This window comes from Zootoca vivipara, chromosome 10 (assembly GCF_965207765.1).
Source record: "Zootoca vivipara chromosome 10, rZooViv2.hap1.1, whole genome shotgun sequence".
Lineage (NCBI taxonomy): Eukaryota > Metazoa > Chordata > Lepidosauria > Squamata > Lacertidae > Zootoca > Zootoca vivipara.
In genome coordinates, this window is record NC_142593.1 from 63,271,603 (window position 1) to 63,283,834 (window position 12,232).

The 12,232-nt window shown below is 45.6% G+C and overlaps 1 protein-coding gene and 2 long non-coding RNA genes across 3 annotated transcripts; all 3 read left to right on the forward strand.

Annotated features, from left to right (window-relative positions):
* The first annotated feature begins 34 nt into the window (after positions 1-34).
* On the forward strand, positions 35-6,705 carry LOC118077196 (uncharacterized). The gene is made up of 4 exons (XR_015946217.1): positions 35-82; positions 1,114-1,183; positions 4,437-4,539; positions 5,935-6,705. It is a non-coding gene; the product is annotated as an uncharacterized LOC118077196 (long non-coding RNA).
* Positions 1,280-2,083, forward strand: LOC148684509 (FANCD2 opposite strand protein-like). Its single transcript, XM_088653248.1, has one exon. It carries the CDS (start codon positions 1,417-1,419, stop codon positions 1,936-1,938), a length of 522 nt encoding a protein of 173 aa, XP_088509374.1. The 5' UTR covers positions 1,280-1,416; the 3' UTR covers positions 1,939-2,083.
* Positions 6,706-7,804: 1,099 nt separating the features above from the next.
* Positions 7,805-9,783, forward strand: LOC148684510 (uncharacterized). The gene is made up of 2 exons (XR_015946218.1): positions 7,805-7,896; positions 9,428-9,783. It is a non-coding gene; the product is annotated as an uncharacterized LOC148684510 (long non-coding RNA).
* The last annotated feature ends 2,449 nt before the right edge of the window (positions 9,784-12,232 follow it).

A 12,232-nucleotide genomic window follows, 5' to 3' on the forward strand; every position in this document is an offset into this window, starting at 1 on the left:
GCCTGTGTTCCCGGTGGCGGATATCCCGCCCCGTGACGTCCCGATGGCGGCAGGGCTTGATGCGGCCTGTCCAGGAGGCTCAGTAAGGAGCGCGGTGGGGATGGGGAAAGGATCCGGGGTGGAGGGCCGGGGCGCCGCCGAGATGGCCGGGGCCGCTGTTCGCCTCCTTCGCCCGGGCTGGGGGCCCTGGCGGCCTCCGGGGGGAGCCGGTCCCGCAGCTTGACGCCGCGCGGAGGGAAGCGGGGAAAGGGCGCCGTCGGTTTCCAGGCTGCTTTGATGATTCTGCTGGTCAAGCAGGCGGGCAAATAAATGAGAATACCTGACCAGTTGCGTTGCAGGAACTCGGTTCTAAACCCCCCGATGTAATGCCTGTTCCCCTTCAAAATAAATCCTGGCTATGCCTATTCCAGCGGCACACATTTCTGCTGTGGTTTTGGACAATTACCAAAATATTTTTCAGAGATTTGACTCTTTTCACTTATGCTGCCTACCAATCCTGTTTTGACTTTTAATTCCTTTGAGGATTTTAAGCAGAGGTCAGACCATAGCTGCCAAGTTATCCCTTTTTTTAAGGGAAATTCCATTATGCTGAATAGGCTTCCTCGCGAGAAAAGGGAAAACTTGGCAGCTATGGGTCAGACAGCCACCTGTCAGGGATGCTTTACTTGTGATTCCTGCATTGCAGGGGGCTGGACTAGGTGATCCTGGGGGTCCCTTCCAACTCTATGATTCAGTGTTTCTGTGAATGTGTGAGAGAGACTATAGACGTCTTATAAGAAAGGAAAAAAAAAAATCTCATTTCTGGGGTCCCGTATAGAGCCCCTTGGGAAGGTCTCTATCGGTCGGAGAGAAGAAGCAGAGGCCAACCAGAGTACAGTACAGTATATGGAAGCAAAGCTATATAGAATGTATAGACTTAAATTCCTTGTGTAAATAATAACCTTTATTGTTTTACCTGTACCAGGTTCTTTGACTTATTTACGTACTATGTAAATCACGGAAGGGCATCATGCAATGTGTGTGGGGAAAACACCATTTGACAGCTTTTATGAATGAGCCCTCATTCACTGAATGGAGTGGATTGACATTGTGAATTGGTGTTATTCATTATAGATACAGTAGATGGCGCTGTGTAGCTATCAGAGCTCTTTCACTGCTGGGAAAGGATAAAGTAACTTTATACGTAAGTATCTTCTTATACCTATTTTCATTCGGTTTAAGATAATTTCTTATAACGGACACTCAGCTCCTGCAGGAAACACCGTCCTGGGGAATGAGGAGGTTCTGGAACGTTGCCTTGGTTGAAGGGTTCTAGGTTGGCTGTGCTCACAATAGGTTACCAAGGGTGCTGGGTAGAGGAAAGATGCACCTGGAACCTGGGCAGTACAGAGGGGTGGACGCCTGCTGGCACTGACCATGGCTGGTGGGTACCAGCTCTGGGCACCCTGGTCTCCTCTTGATGAGTCCCTGCAATGGCTGAGGGGTGCCAGGTCTGTTGGCACCAAGCACCCCTTCCGAAGTGGGCAGAGCCCAGCAGCAGCTGACCTGGAAGTGCAGCTTTGCTTCCAGGGACTTAGCCTGGTGTTAGAGCCTGGTGCAAAGATGGGGGCAGGGCAGCCGCAACCTCCTGGAGCAGCTGGAGAGACAAGGGGACGCTCCAGCAGTGTGCACAGGCCACAGGTTGTGCGCCTCTCAGGGCTTGACTCTGTCTTTGGACACCTCGTGACAGCACAGCGCCCACGCTGGACTGGCTCTCTCAGGGTCTCTGAGCCCTCGGCCTTCAATCAAGTCATAAGTCCCCGCCGGCGCTGGCCCCGTGCACTCCAGGAGCCACAAGTGCGCGTGGCTATGGCCATGTGCCGACAGATGCTGCGAGCCATCCTTCTCCTCTATGCTGTCTACAAGAAATGTGCCTTTGCCCTGCAACATTCCCACTGAGAAACTTTCCTGACTAAGAAGGGTCATGGCTACGTGGCACCTTAGCGGATCCCTGTACATGTGCCCCAGCAGGCTGGCCTATTTCCTTGCTCCCTAAAGAACCAGCAGCCTCTATTTCCCAGTCACGTTCCTCCCACTGAGAGACAAAACTTAGTTACCAGTGTCAGACTAAGGTGTCAGTCCATGGAGGGACACACTTCTCAGTTTGCAGAGTCCACCATATATGGCCTTTGATCCCCCGCAAAGAAGAACGGACAAAGGGTCCTGTAGAAACTCTGAAGCTATCACCCTTGCAATATGACAGGCTCTTCAGTGGAAGGAATAGATCAGATACCAAAAGACTATAAAAATAAATAGTTCAAGAGCAGTGGAACTTGGATCTAACTTGAATTTTCCCTCTTCCTTATTGATTTATGATATTCAGAGACATGTAGACAGTTACCTGTAAATATAATTTGTACATCCTTAAGATGGAAAAGTAGTGGGCATGAAAGGCAGTACCGGTAGCAGAAAGTGACATTTGATCTACAAATAATCTGTGACTCAAGTAGAGTGGTTTGGAGCCTGATGATTTCCCCCAAAGCTGCCAACCTCTTGTTTTCAACATGCTAAATGGAGCCTGTAGGGAAAATATTTTTAAAATGGAAGCGGAAACCTATTTGTGAAGCAGAGAGACTTTAAATTTTCAGCACTGGAGAAACATTCTGCTCTACTGAATGAAACTGAAAAACAATTGTAAAATTAGTTCAAATATTCATTACCCAACAAAGGATAATATGTGGAGCTGAAGACCACACAGACATGTTTGTGGATTGCCAGGCGGAGGAGTTTTTAGAGCATATATAGGTATAGATATAGATATATATAACCTTTGGCTACGAAAACTCATCTGCCAATCTTCCTCACCTAACCAAGTGCAGAAATATTTTGGTGGTGAATTATCCCCCGTGTCATCTGCCAGTTTTGCCAACTCAGTCTTCCTCTAGATAATTTATGTATAACTAGAAGCACTAGACCGTCCCCCAGTCACCCCGCATAACACAGCAAGGACGGAATAACAAAAGCCCCACAAATGGATTTCTAAGGTTGGGGCTCAGGTGGGCCTTGATTGACCAGTGGCACTTAACCCACTACTCACAAGCCCCTCCAATCGGTCAGGGAGAGGTGCTCGAGCCCTTTTGAAAGTTGGCAGGGGGCTACCACCTGGAGCTATTCCCCCCCCCCGGAGTTAGAGTACTCAGGGGATAGCTTGGTGCTGGTTTATTCAGGACAATCGTTTGGACTGTGTTGGGTTCTTGTTTCAGCATCTGGGGCTACGTTAGCCCCCTTCAATTCCTAAAGCTGCTTGTCCAAATTCAGTGATTCCCCCTACCAGATCGACACTTTGGACTTGGAACTCTTTAAGCGCTCAGAGTGGGTGACTGAGATGCAGTTAGAGGAATGAGCTATTCTGGGGTTGGTTGCTATCTGGCAGCGAGAGCCCCTCTTTGGAGGGTGGGGACAGGTGGGCCTTAATCCTCCCTCCCTGCCATAGGCCAGCCTGCTACCTAAGACTGCCCAAGACCCCCAGGCCTCCATCCTGGGTAAGCAGGATACCATTATGGATATGCCACGATGCTTGCCCATTTGGAATGTCTAATGGGAATGGGGCTTTTGAATTCCGAATTACAGCTAATGTAGTTATTGTTCAGTTTTGTAGGATTCCAATCCATGTGGGAATTGCAATGATTTGGTGGCTGAGGAGAAAGCCTTTGGCTCTGTGTGCTTGGAAGTTAAAAGTTGAGTTATGCTGGGAAACTGGTGGGTGAATGTCCAATCTTGCAGGGGAGGGAGAGTAGAAAGCTCCATTGCACAAGGGGAAATCTTTGCACAGGGCTTCCACTGGCAGGACTCGTCAGTTGAATCACACCCTATACGTCCAGATAGTACAACACTAGAGAATCTGATATTGCAGAACACACCCTTACAGTCACCTCCGCCATGGAGGTCCACTGGGGTTAGAAGTGAGGGACAATGTAGGTATGTGCCTTGCTTCATGCTTTTTTGAACCAGGGCAATTATGATTGACAGCTAGAGGATAACTTACCAAGGAGGATGGCAGAGGACTGTTGGTTGGAGGTGGTTTCTGGACAGTGCTGTGGCTGGTTTGGTGCCTGATGCGCTGGGCATCCTACAGTGGAGTCTGCTGTTTGAGCCAGCTCTTTTAGATGATTTAAAATGTGCAGCTCTGTCCTTTGAGGAATTAGTCTTGCCTCAAGGGGCTAGTGACAGTGTTAGAGGGGTCCAGAGAGCCCTTGGCCTCTTCATGAAGGTCGGTTTAGAGGTGGCTTCTATAAAAGTGGGGACAACGGGGATCCTGGAGAGAGAAGCACATATTCCCTTTACTGGATGCACCTGAGATCAAAATACAGGGAACCAGCAAGTGCTCTAAGTCAGCACCCTAAATACTCCTGACTGAACTTGAAAATCTCCTGTGTATTTCTTGCCTTTGCATCTAGATCACCATGCAAAGGAGTTTTTCTGTGAAGAGAAGGAAGGGGGAGGTACCTGGTGGTGTTCACTGACCAACGCTGCCACCAGCCTTTCAGACGCAGCTTTTGTGTGAGTGTTTTGGGGGAGTCTTATCAAGGAATTTCTTGACTGCAAGTTCTCAGTCATCAGATTTCATTGAGCTGGAGACCTTACAGGGAAACATGTACCATACATCACTTGTGATAAGGTTGTTATGCAGTCCGTCCTGTGTCATCTGCACATCCATTTTCACAACACACTCACTTTAGCAACTGGCATACTAGGTGGGGATCAAGTGAGGAGTTGTGGGGGAGAAGAGGAGCTTCCTACTGAAGACTGGGAAACTTAAAATGCCTATTGAAACCACAGTGCTTAAAGGGAAAAGCTGTTGATGATGTGCAGCTTACAGGCATTGCATGAATAAAACAAACTCATCCACCCTTGGGAGCAAACTGTGATCTAGACTTTTGCATTATGGATACGCATGTCAAATTCTGTCTTTTTCAGTGATTTGTAATATACCCTTTTTGACTGGAAACCTTTTGCATGACACATTCCAATAAATGGTTTGCATTTTTGCTTGGTGTCTTTGTAGTCAACTCTCCCATGAGGCAAAGGTTTTACTGACACAGGTTGAGACCTAAGGGAAGCTGAGGCTCAGAGAGAGGGACTCACTCACAACCACAGTAGGAATATCCCTGGCCAGCATGAGGAGCTCTGCATGCAAACTTCTGTGTGCACCGTTCTTCAGCCTGCTCCATGACAAGGGGAGCACATGAGCCAGCAGTCTGGAAGTATGAGTGCAGCTGAATGATGGCAACGGGAAGCAGAAAGAACCACAGGGGGAGTAAAAATGGGTTGTATTTGGTCCAGTACCAAGTAATGCTGTCAGTACAGGGATTTAAGCTTGTGCAAGCTCAACCCCATGCTCCTTAGAAATAGATTTTGGGGTTTCCCCTACCCTCATGAACAGAATTGGGAGGAGGGGAAAACTTTTATTGCTGCAGCAACATATTTTTCACTAATGGAAGAATTGTTATTCCTGGAGCATTAGCTTTTTTTGCTGCTGCATCACACTGTTGACTCATGTTAAACTTGTGGTCCACCAGGACCCTTATATCCTTTTCACATGTACTGCAAGTATGCCGGGTGTTCCCCATTGTATATTTGTGCATTTGGTTCCTCCTACTTAAGTGCGGAAACTGACATTTGTCCCTATTGAAATTCATTTTGTTAGCTTGTGCCAAATTCTCTAAACTGTTATGGTCATTTTGAATTCTGATTCTTTATTCTTCAGCATTAGCTCCCCCTCCCAGTTTGGTGTCATCTGCAAATTCGATGAGCATCCTCTCAATTGCTCATCCAAGTTTGAGTCCCAACTGATATCGGGGAAGTTGAAGGCCCCATGATTAAAATATCTCTTCCTTTTGAATGTTTGGTAATCTGTAATTCCTCCATTGCTTCACTGACAATTTCATTTCCCAGAAGGTGGAAGCAGCAACAAGGGGATCATCTATAGCAATGGATTCAAACTACAAGAAAGAAAATTCCACCTAAACATTAGGAAGAACTTCCTGACAGTAAGAGCTGTTCGACAGTGGAATTTGCTGCCAAGGAGTGTGGTGGAGTCTCCTTCTTTGGAGGTCTTTAAGCAGAGGCTTGGCAGCCATCTGCCAGGAATGCTTTGATGGTGTTTCCTGCTTGGCAGGGGGTTGGACTGGATGGCCCTTGTGGCCTCTTCCAACTCTATGATTCTATATTGGACCTGGTCCTCACCAACAAAGAGGAACTGATTGATGAAATGGAAGTACTGGGAACCTTGGGAGAAGCGATCATGTCCTCTGGGGGGACTCTATACGGCCTCGGTCCAGTATACCTGAAGGAGCGTCTCCACCCCCATCGTTCTGCCCAGACACTGAGATCTAGCGCCGAGGGCCTTCTGGCGGTCCCCTCGCTACGAGAAGCCAAGTTACAGGGAACCAGGCAGAGGGCCTTCTCGGTAGTGGCGCCCACCCTGTGGAATGCCCTCCCACCAGAGGTCAAAGAGAACAACAATTACCAGACCTTTAGAAGACATCTCAAGGCAGCCCTGTTTAGGGAAGCTTTTAATGTTTGATGGATTTCTGTATTTTAATATTTTGTCGGAAGCAAAATTATTATTATTATTATATTATAATTGGCTGTATTGTTTTTTGTTTTTGAATGTGGTAAGATTTGGCTTGGTTTGTTATTAATATGAATGTTTTTTCCTCTTTATTGGAAAATGAATATTATTTATTTATTTATTTATTTATTTGCAAAAAGAAGGAAATAGGGCCAGATGGACCTTGGGTTGAGCTTTGTGTTTATATATATATAACTGGATTTTCGCAAGAAATACAGAAAAAAAGAAAAAGCATACAAAACCACTTTGCCCATTCTTATTCCCCCAAATTCTTCACATTTCAAAAACGATTAAGAATAGAAAAAAACAGCTAAAAAAAAGAAAATACAACAGTTAAAAAGAAAAGTAAAAAAAAAATACATTAACATCATTCTAAAACTTCTGAACTAATCCTTTCTGACTTCCTCACCCCCTTCTTGAGTTCTTGTTATTAAAATAATTCTCGCAGTTCCCAAATCTAACTTCACATTCTTTTTTCTAAATTTTAACTTCTTCATTGCTATTAACCATTCTTTTTATACTTCTACTTCTTTATTACTAACACCCTCTCTCCAAAATTGCTATTATCTAATCACTAATCTCTATCCCTTACCCAAAAATATTTAAACTTAATATCCAAATCTTTAACCCTCACAACGAGTTCCCACCCCCCTTTCCCTGAAATCGGCGTCTCCAGATGCATCAGCCAGGTCCTTAATACAATCCTTAATACATTCCGAGGTCAGACCATATTATATCAAACAATACCAAATAATCCAAAACTCCCTCAACCCACCCCTAGTCTGTCCCAATCCAACTTTTGCTGAACTCTTGCCCTCCTCTTCTGTAATCCCATCACTTTATGTCCTTGCTCATTATCATCCTTTTTCTGCACCCCACCTGTTTGCTTCATCCCCTCTCCCACCGGGGTACTGATTTTTCTATTCTCTTTTTTGGGGTGCTTTTGTATTCCCATCCTACCCTGTTTCACCTCTCTCACCAGTGAAACAGTGTTTTCTCCTAGTTTTCCTCCCTGTTCCACCCCTCCCACCGGTGGAACAGTATTATTCTCACAAATTAAGTCTATTGGTTCAGCATATTGTCCTTCAATGTTGCCTTTCTCCTTTTCTGGTTTTTTTGCATAAGACACACCAACACAGTCCTGCTCCTCCAATCTTTTTTCTTCTCTCTTCTCTTGTTTTTCAATTTCAGTTAGTTCCTCTGTTTTAAAGTCTGAAACAAATACTTCCACAGTCTCATCTCTCAAGAGGCATACATCAAGTTTGGAGATACTCACTTCCTTTGTAAGTTCCAGAATTGTTGACAATATTAAATCCCACTGTGTGTCTTCCTCTCTGCTCTCTAGAACCTTCTCTCCCAGTCCTTTGCCAAAAACCTCCTCCATCTTTATTGCAGGCAGGCAGTGGAATTGTTATTTTTATCCAATATAGATGAAAAGTCAAAAGATCTAGTCCCACTTGGTCAGAATCTCTCCTTTCACTCCTTCTCCCCCCCCCCCAAAGTCAGAACTGAGCAGTCTTAAAGCAAAACAAATCCTCATTATCTGTTCACAACTCAAAGTTACAATATACAGCTCTCAGTCTCTCACACTCAGCCAGACGCATTCCTTTGTATTGTGACGTCACTCAGCAGACTGACTGAGCCTTCCTTTGACCCGATTCCAGGTTTACAGGGGTTTTTCCCCATGTTAAATCTCAGTCTTTTGCAGAGATGAATACACCGCTTACTTTTCCCTTTACTCTGCATCAGGAAAAAGTTCTTTTGCAGTATTTCTGGGTTTTCCAAGCTTACTGCGTTATTTGATACTCAGTTGGGGGGGGGGATGACTTCCTTTTTTCTCCGCCTCCCAATGCCGAATTCTTATTCCAAATTAGTTAATTTCAACTTACTTCGTCCAAATCGTGACTTTTTCAGGAAGAATCCACCGCTTGCAGGCTGCAGGCTCAGGGCTTCGCTTCTTGGAGGTAACGATGGTGCCCAAAATGGCTCCTGCGACTGCCACTCAGCTAGCTCTTAGGGGCTCTTGCGGGCTTCCCAGGCAGCTGAGGAGTCGCTTCTGGAGCTCTGCCAGGCAAAATTTGCCCCCTGGACGCTCAACCAGGGGTATTTATGGGGATCCGCGTGCCCCCGCGGATTTCCCCCCCCCCTCCGCAATGCCAGAAACCTCAGAGATGAGGTTTCTGCGCCTTCATGCCAGCGCGGCAGACCGGAAGTGAGCTTTGTTGGCTTTGGTTGCTGTTGTGGCCCCAACTGCTTAGCAGGCACCCCCAAACTGCGGCCCTCCAGATGTTTTGGCCTACAACTCCAATGATCTCTAGCTAACAGGGCCAGTGGTTGGGGAATATGGCAATTGTAGTCCAAAACATCTGGAGGGCCGAAGTTTGGGGATGCCTGGCTTAGAGTGTTTTAAATGGCCTTTAGCATTATAATAATTTTAAATTGTTTTCAACTGTTGTCAACCTGTTTTATAAAGGCTCTTTGGGGGATGTGCCCCAGAGGAGAGGAGCAGGGCCGCCCCAATCACAGTGGTTTAGGGTAGGGAGAGGTATGGAGGGGGGGCAGGCCAGGTAAGTCGCACTCGTGCCAGCCCCTCCTCCAACCTGGGGAATTGTGCTGGTCCTATCATCCAGCCCTCAGTCTGTGACTACTATTGTTGAACGCCAGGGCAGCTCAGATTTAAATAATTTTTATTTAAGAAGGGTAAATAGACATAAATCTGACATCAGGAACCACAAGACAGAGAAACCAGTAGGAGAACACTTCAATCTCCCAGGACATTCTATACAAGATCTCAAAGCAGCTGTTTTATTACAGAAAAATTTCAGAAACAGACTGGAAAGAGAAGTTGCTGAATTGGAACTCATTACCAAGCTTAAAACCATGGAGCCACCTGGGATGAACAAAGACATCGGATTCTTATCTCATTATGCATGATCAAGCTTTCTTTAGCACCTCAGCCCTTGCTTTTCCCCCGCAGGACCTATTGCAGTCATCAGCAGCCGTTAACAGCCATCCACAGGTTTACCACTCCCATCAGCCCATCACCCATTCCCTCCCACCCCACCCTCTTTATATACATAAGGGTCTGGCTCTTCTGTTTCAAGTGTATCTGAAGAAGTGTGCATGCACACGAAAGCTCATACAAAAATAAAAACTTAGTTGGTCTTTAAGGTGCTACTGAAGGAATTTTTTTTGTTTTATTTAAGATTTATTTAAGATTTAAATAATAATAATAAGGTATACCACCCTATACCTGCAAGTCTTGGGCGCTTCACAGGATAAAATCATAATATTAAAACAGGAAATGCATAAGATAAGATACAAGATAAGATAAATACTTTATTGTCATTGTACAGTACATAGTACAACAAAATTGAGTGCTATCCCATAAAAGCAAAACAAAACCACAATTACAGCCACACAAACACACACACACACACACACACACATCACAACTCCCCAAGATCATATTATTTAGTTACAGCATTTAAGATGGATATAGCTCTTGGATAGAAACAATTTTTTAATCTATTTGTTTTTGATTTAATTGTTCTGTATCTCTTGCCCGAAGTCAACGGTGCAAAAAAAAAAAAACTACAGTGTATCCAGGATGAGATGAATCCTGTAAAATATCATTTGCTTTTTTAAGGCAACGGGATCTATATAGTTCTTCCAGAGATGGGAGAGGATGGCCAATAATCTTTCGGGCTGTGGTTATGACCTTCTGGAGCACTTTCCTATCCATGATCTGATTATAGATGAGAATGTTGATCTGGCCTGTGTCACTGAGACCTGGGTGGCTGAGCAGGGTGGAGTTGGTCTCGCTCAACTTGCCCACCTGGGTACTTCGTGCAGCATCAGGGCAGACTTGGGGTTCAGGGAGGGGGAGTTGCTGTGGTCTATAGAGATTCTCTAGAGATGAATTTTAACAAGGAGAAATGTAAAGTACTACACTTGGGCAAATAAAATGAAAGGCACAAATACAGGATGGGAGACACCTGGCTTGAGAGCAGTACATGTGAAAAGAATCTAGGAGTCTTGGTAGACCACAAACTTGACACGAGCATAGCTGCCAAGTTTTCCCTTTTCTCGCGAGGAAGCCTATTCAGCATAAGGGAAAATCCCTTTTAAAAAGGGATAACTTGGCAGCTATGGACATGAGTCAGCAGTGTGATGCAGCAGCTAAAAAAGCCAATGCAATTCTGGGCTGCATCAATAGGAGTATAGCATCTAGATCAAGGGAAGTAGTAGTGCCGCTGTATTCTGCTCTGGTCAGACCTTACCTGGAGTACTGTGTCCAGTTCTGGGCACCACAGTTCAAGAAGGATACTGACAAGCTGGAACGTGTCCAGAAGAGGGCAACCAAAATGGTCAAAGGCCTGGAAACGATGCCTTATGAGGAACGGCTTAGGGAGCTGGGTATGTTTAGCCTGGAGAAGAGAAGGTTAAGGGGTGATATGATAGCCATGTTCAAATATATAAAAGGATGTCATATAGAGGAGGGAGAAAGGTTGCTTTCTGCTGCTCCAGAGAAGCGGACACGGAGCAATGGATTCAAACTACAAGAAAGAAGATTCCACCTAAACATTAGGAAGAACTTCCTGACAGTAAGAGCTGTTTGGCAGTGGAATTTGCTACCAAGGAGTGTAGTGGAGTCTCCTTCTTGGGAGGTCTTTAAGCAGAGGCTTGACGGGCATATGTCAATAATGCTTTGATGGTGTTTCCTGCTTGGCAGGGGGTTGGACTGGATGGCCCTTGTGGTCTCTTCCAACTCTATGATTTATGATTTTCTCTCTCCAGGCTCTCTGTCCAGCTAAGGGGTAATACTGTGTTGTTGTTTTTTAAGTGTTTTACTGGAAGTTCCCTTAAGCTCTGACCAAAAAAAGAGAATAAATGTTCTGTATATTTTCTGGTCACCAGCAATGGGGAACTAATAAGATTGCTTAAACAAGGATTGCTTAAACAAGATTCGATTATGATGAGCAGTTGGGGAAATAAGGAATATTTCCAAAAACTGTTTGCAAAGCTGGCACTTCCCCATTCTTAAAGCTCAAGCACAGAGACATGGGATCAGAAGGGCCCTGGGCTCCTACTTACATCCTGATTTAGGTTTCACTTCTGATGTGTCATTCTCTGTCCAAGTACAGCAATTCTGCTCCTAGCCAGACTACTCTTTTGCTGCAGTACGTGGGCATTTATGACTGCAGTGGGAAATTGATGGCCTCATCCATCATGCACCTGATCCCCATTACCCAACCCTGCTTGAACCCAGCAGTGCCCTTTAACCTAAGAGGAGAGATGTGTGTTGTTTGATATAGCTATCTTGTGGTGCCATATCTGACGTTTGAGTTTTCCCCTCAGCTGACAGCTTCAGGAAGGCAGTTGCACCTGATGTAGGAAGAAAGGGTTAGGCACAGCCTCTTCCTCAGCACTGCAGATTGAGGTTGAATCCTGACAAGACAGAAGTACTGTTTGTGGGGGACAGGAGGCAGGCAGGTGTGGAGGACTCCCTGGTCCTGAATGGGGTAACTGTGTCCCTGAAGGACCAGGTGCGCAGCCTGGGAGTCATTCTGGACTCACAGCTGTCCATGGAGGCGCAGGTCAATTCTGTGTCCAGGG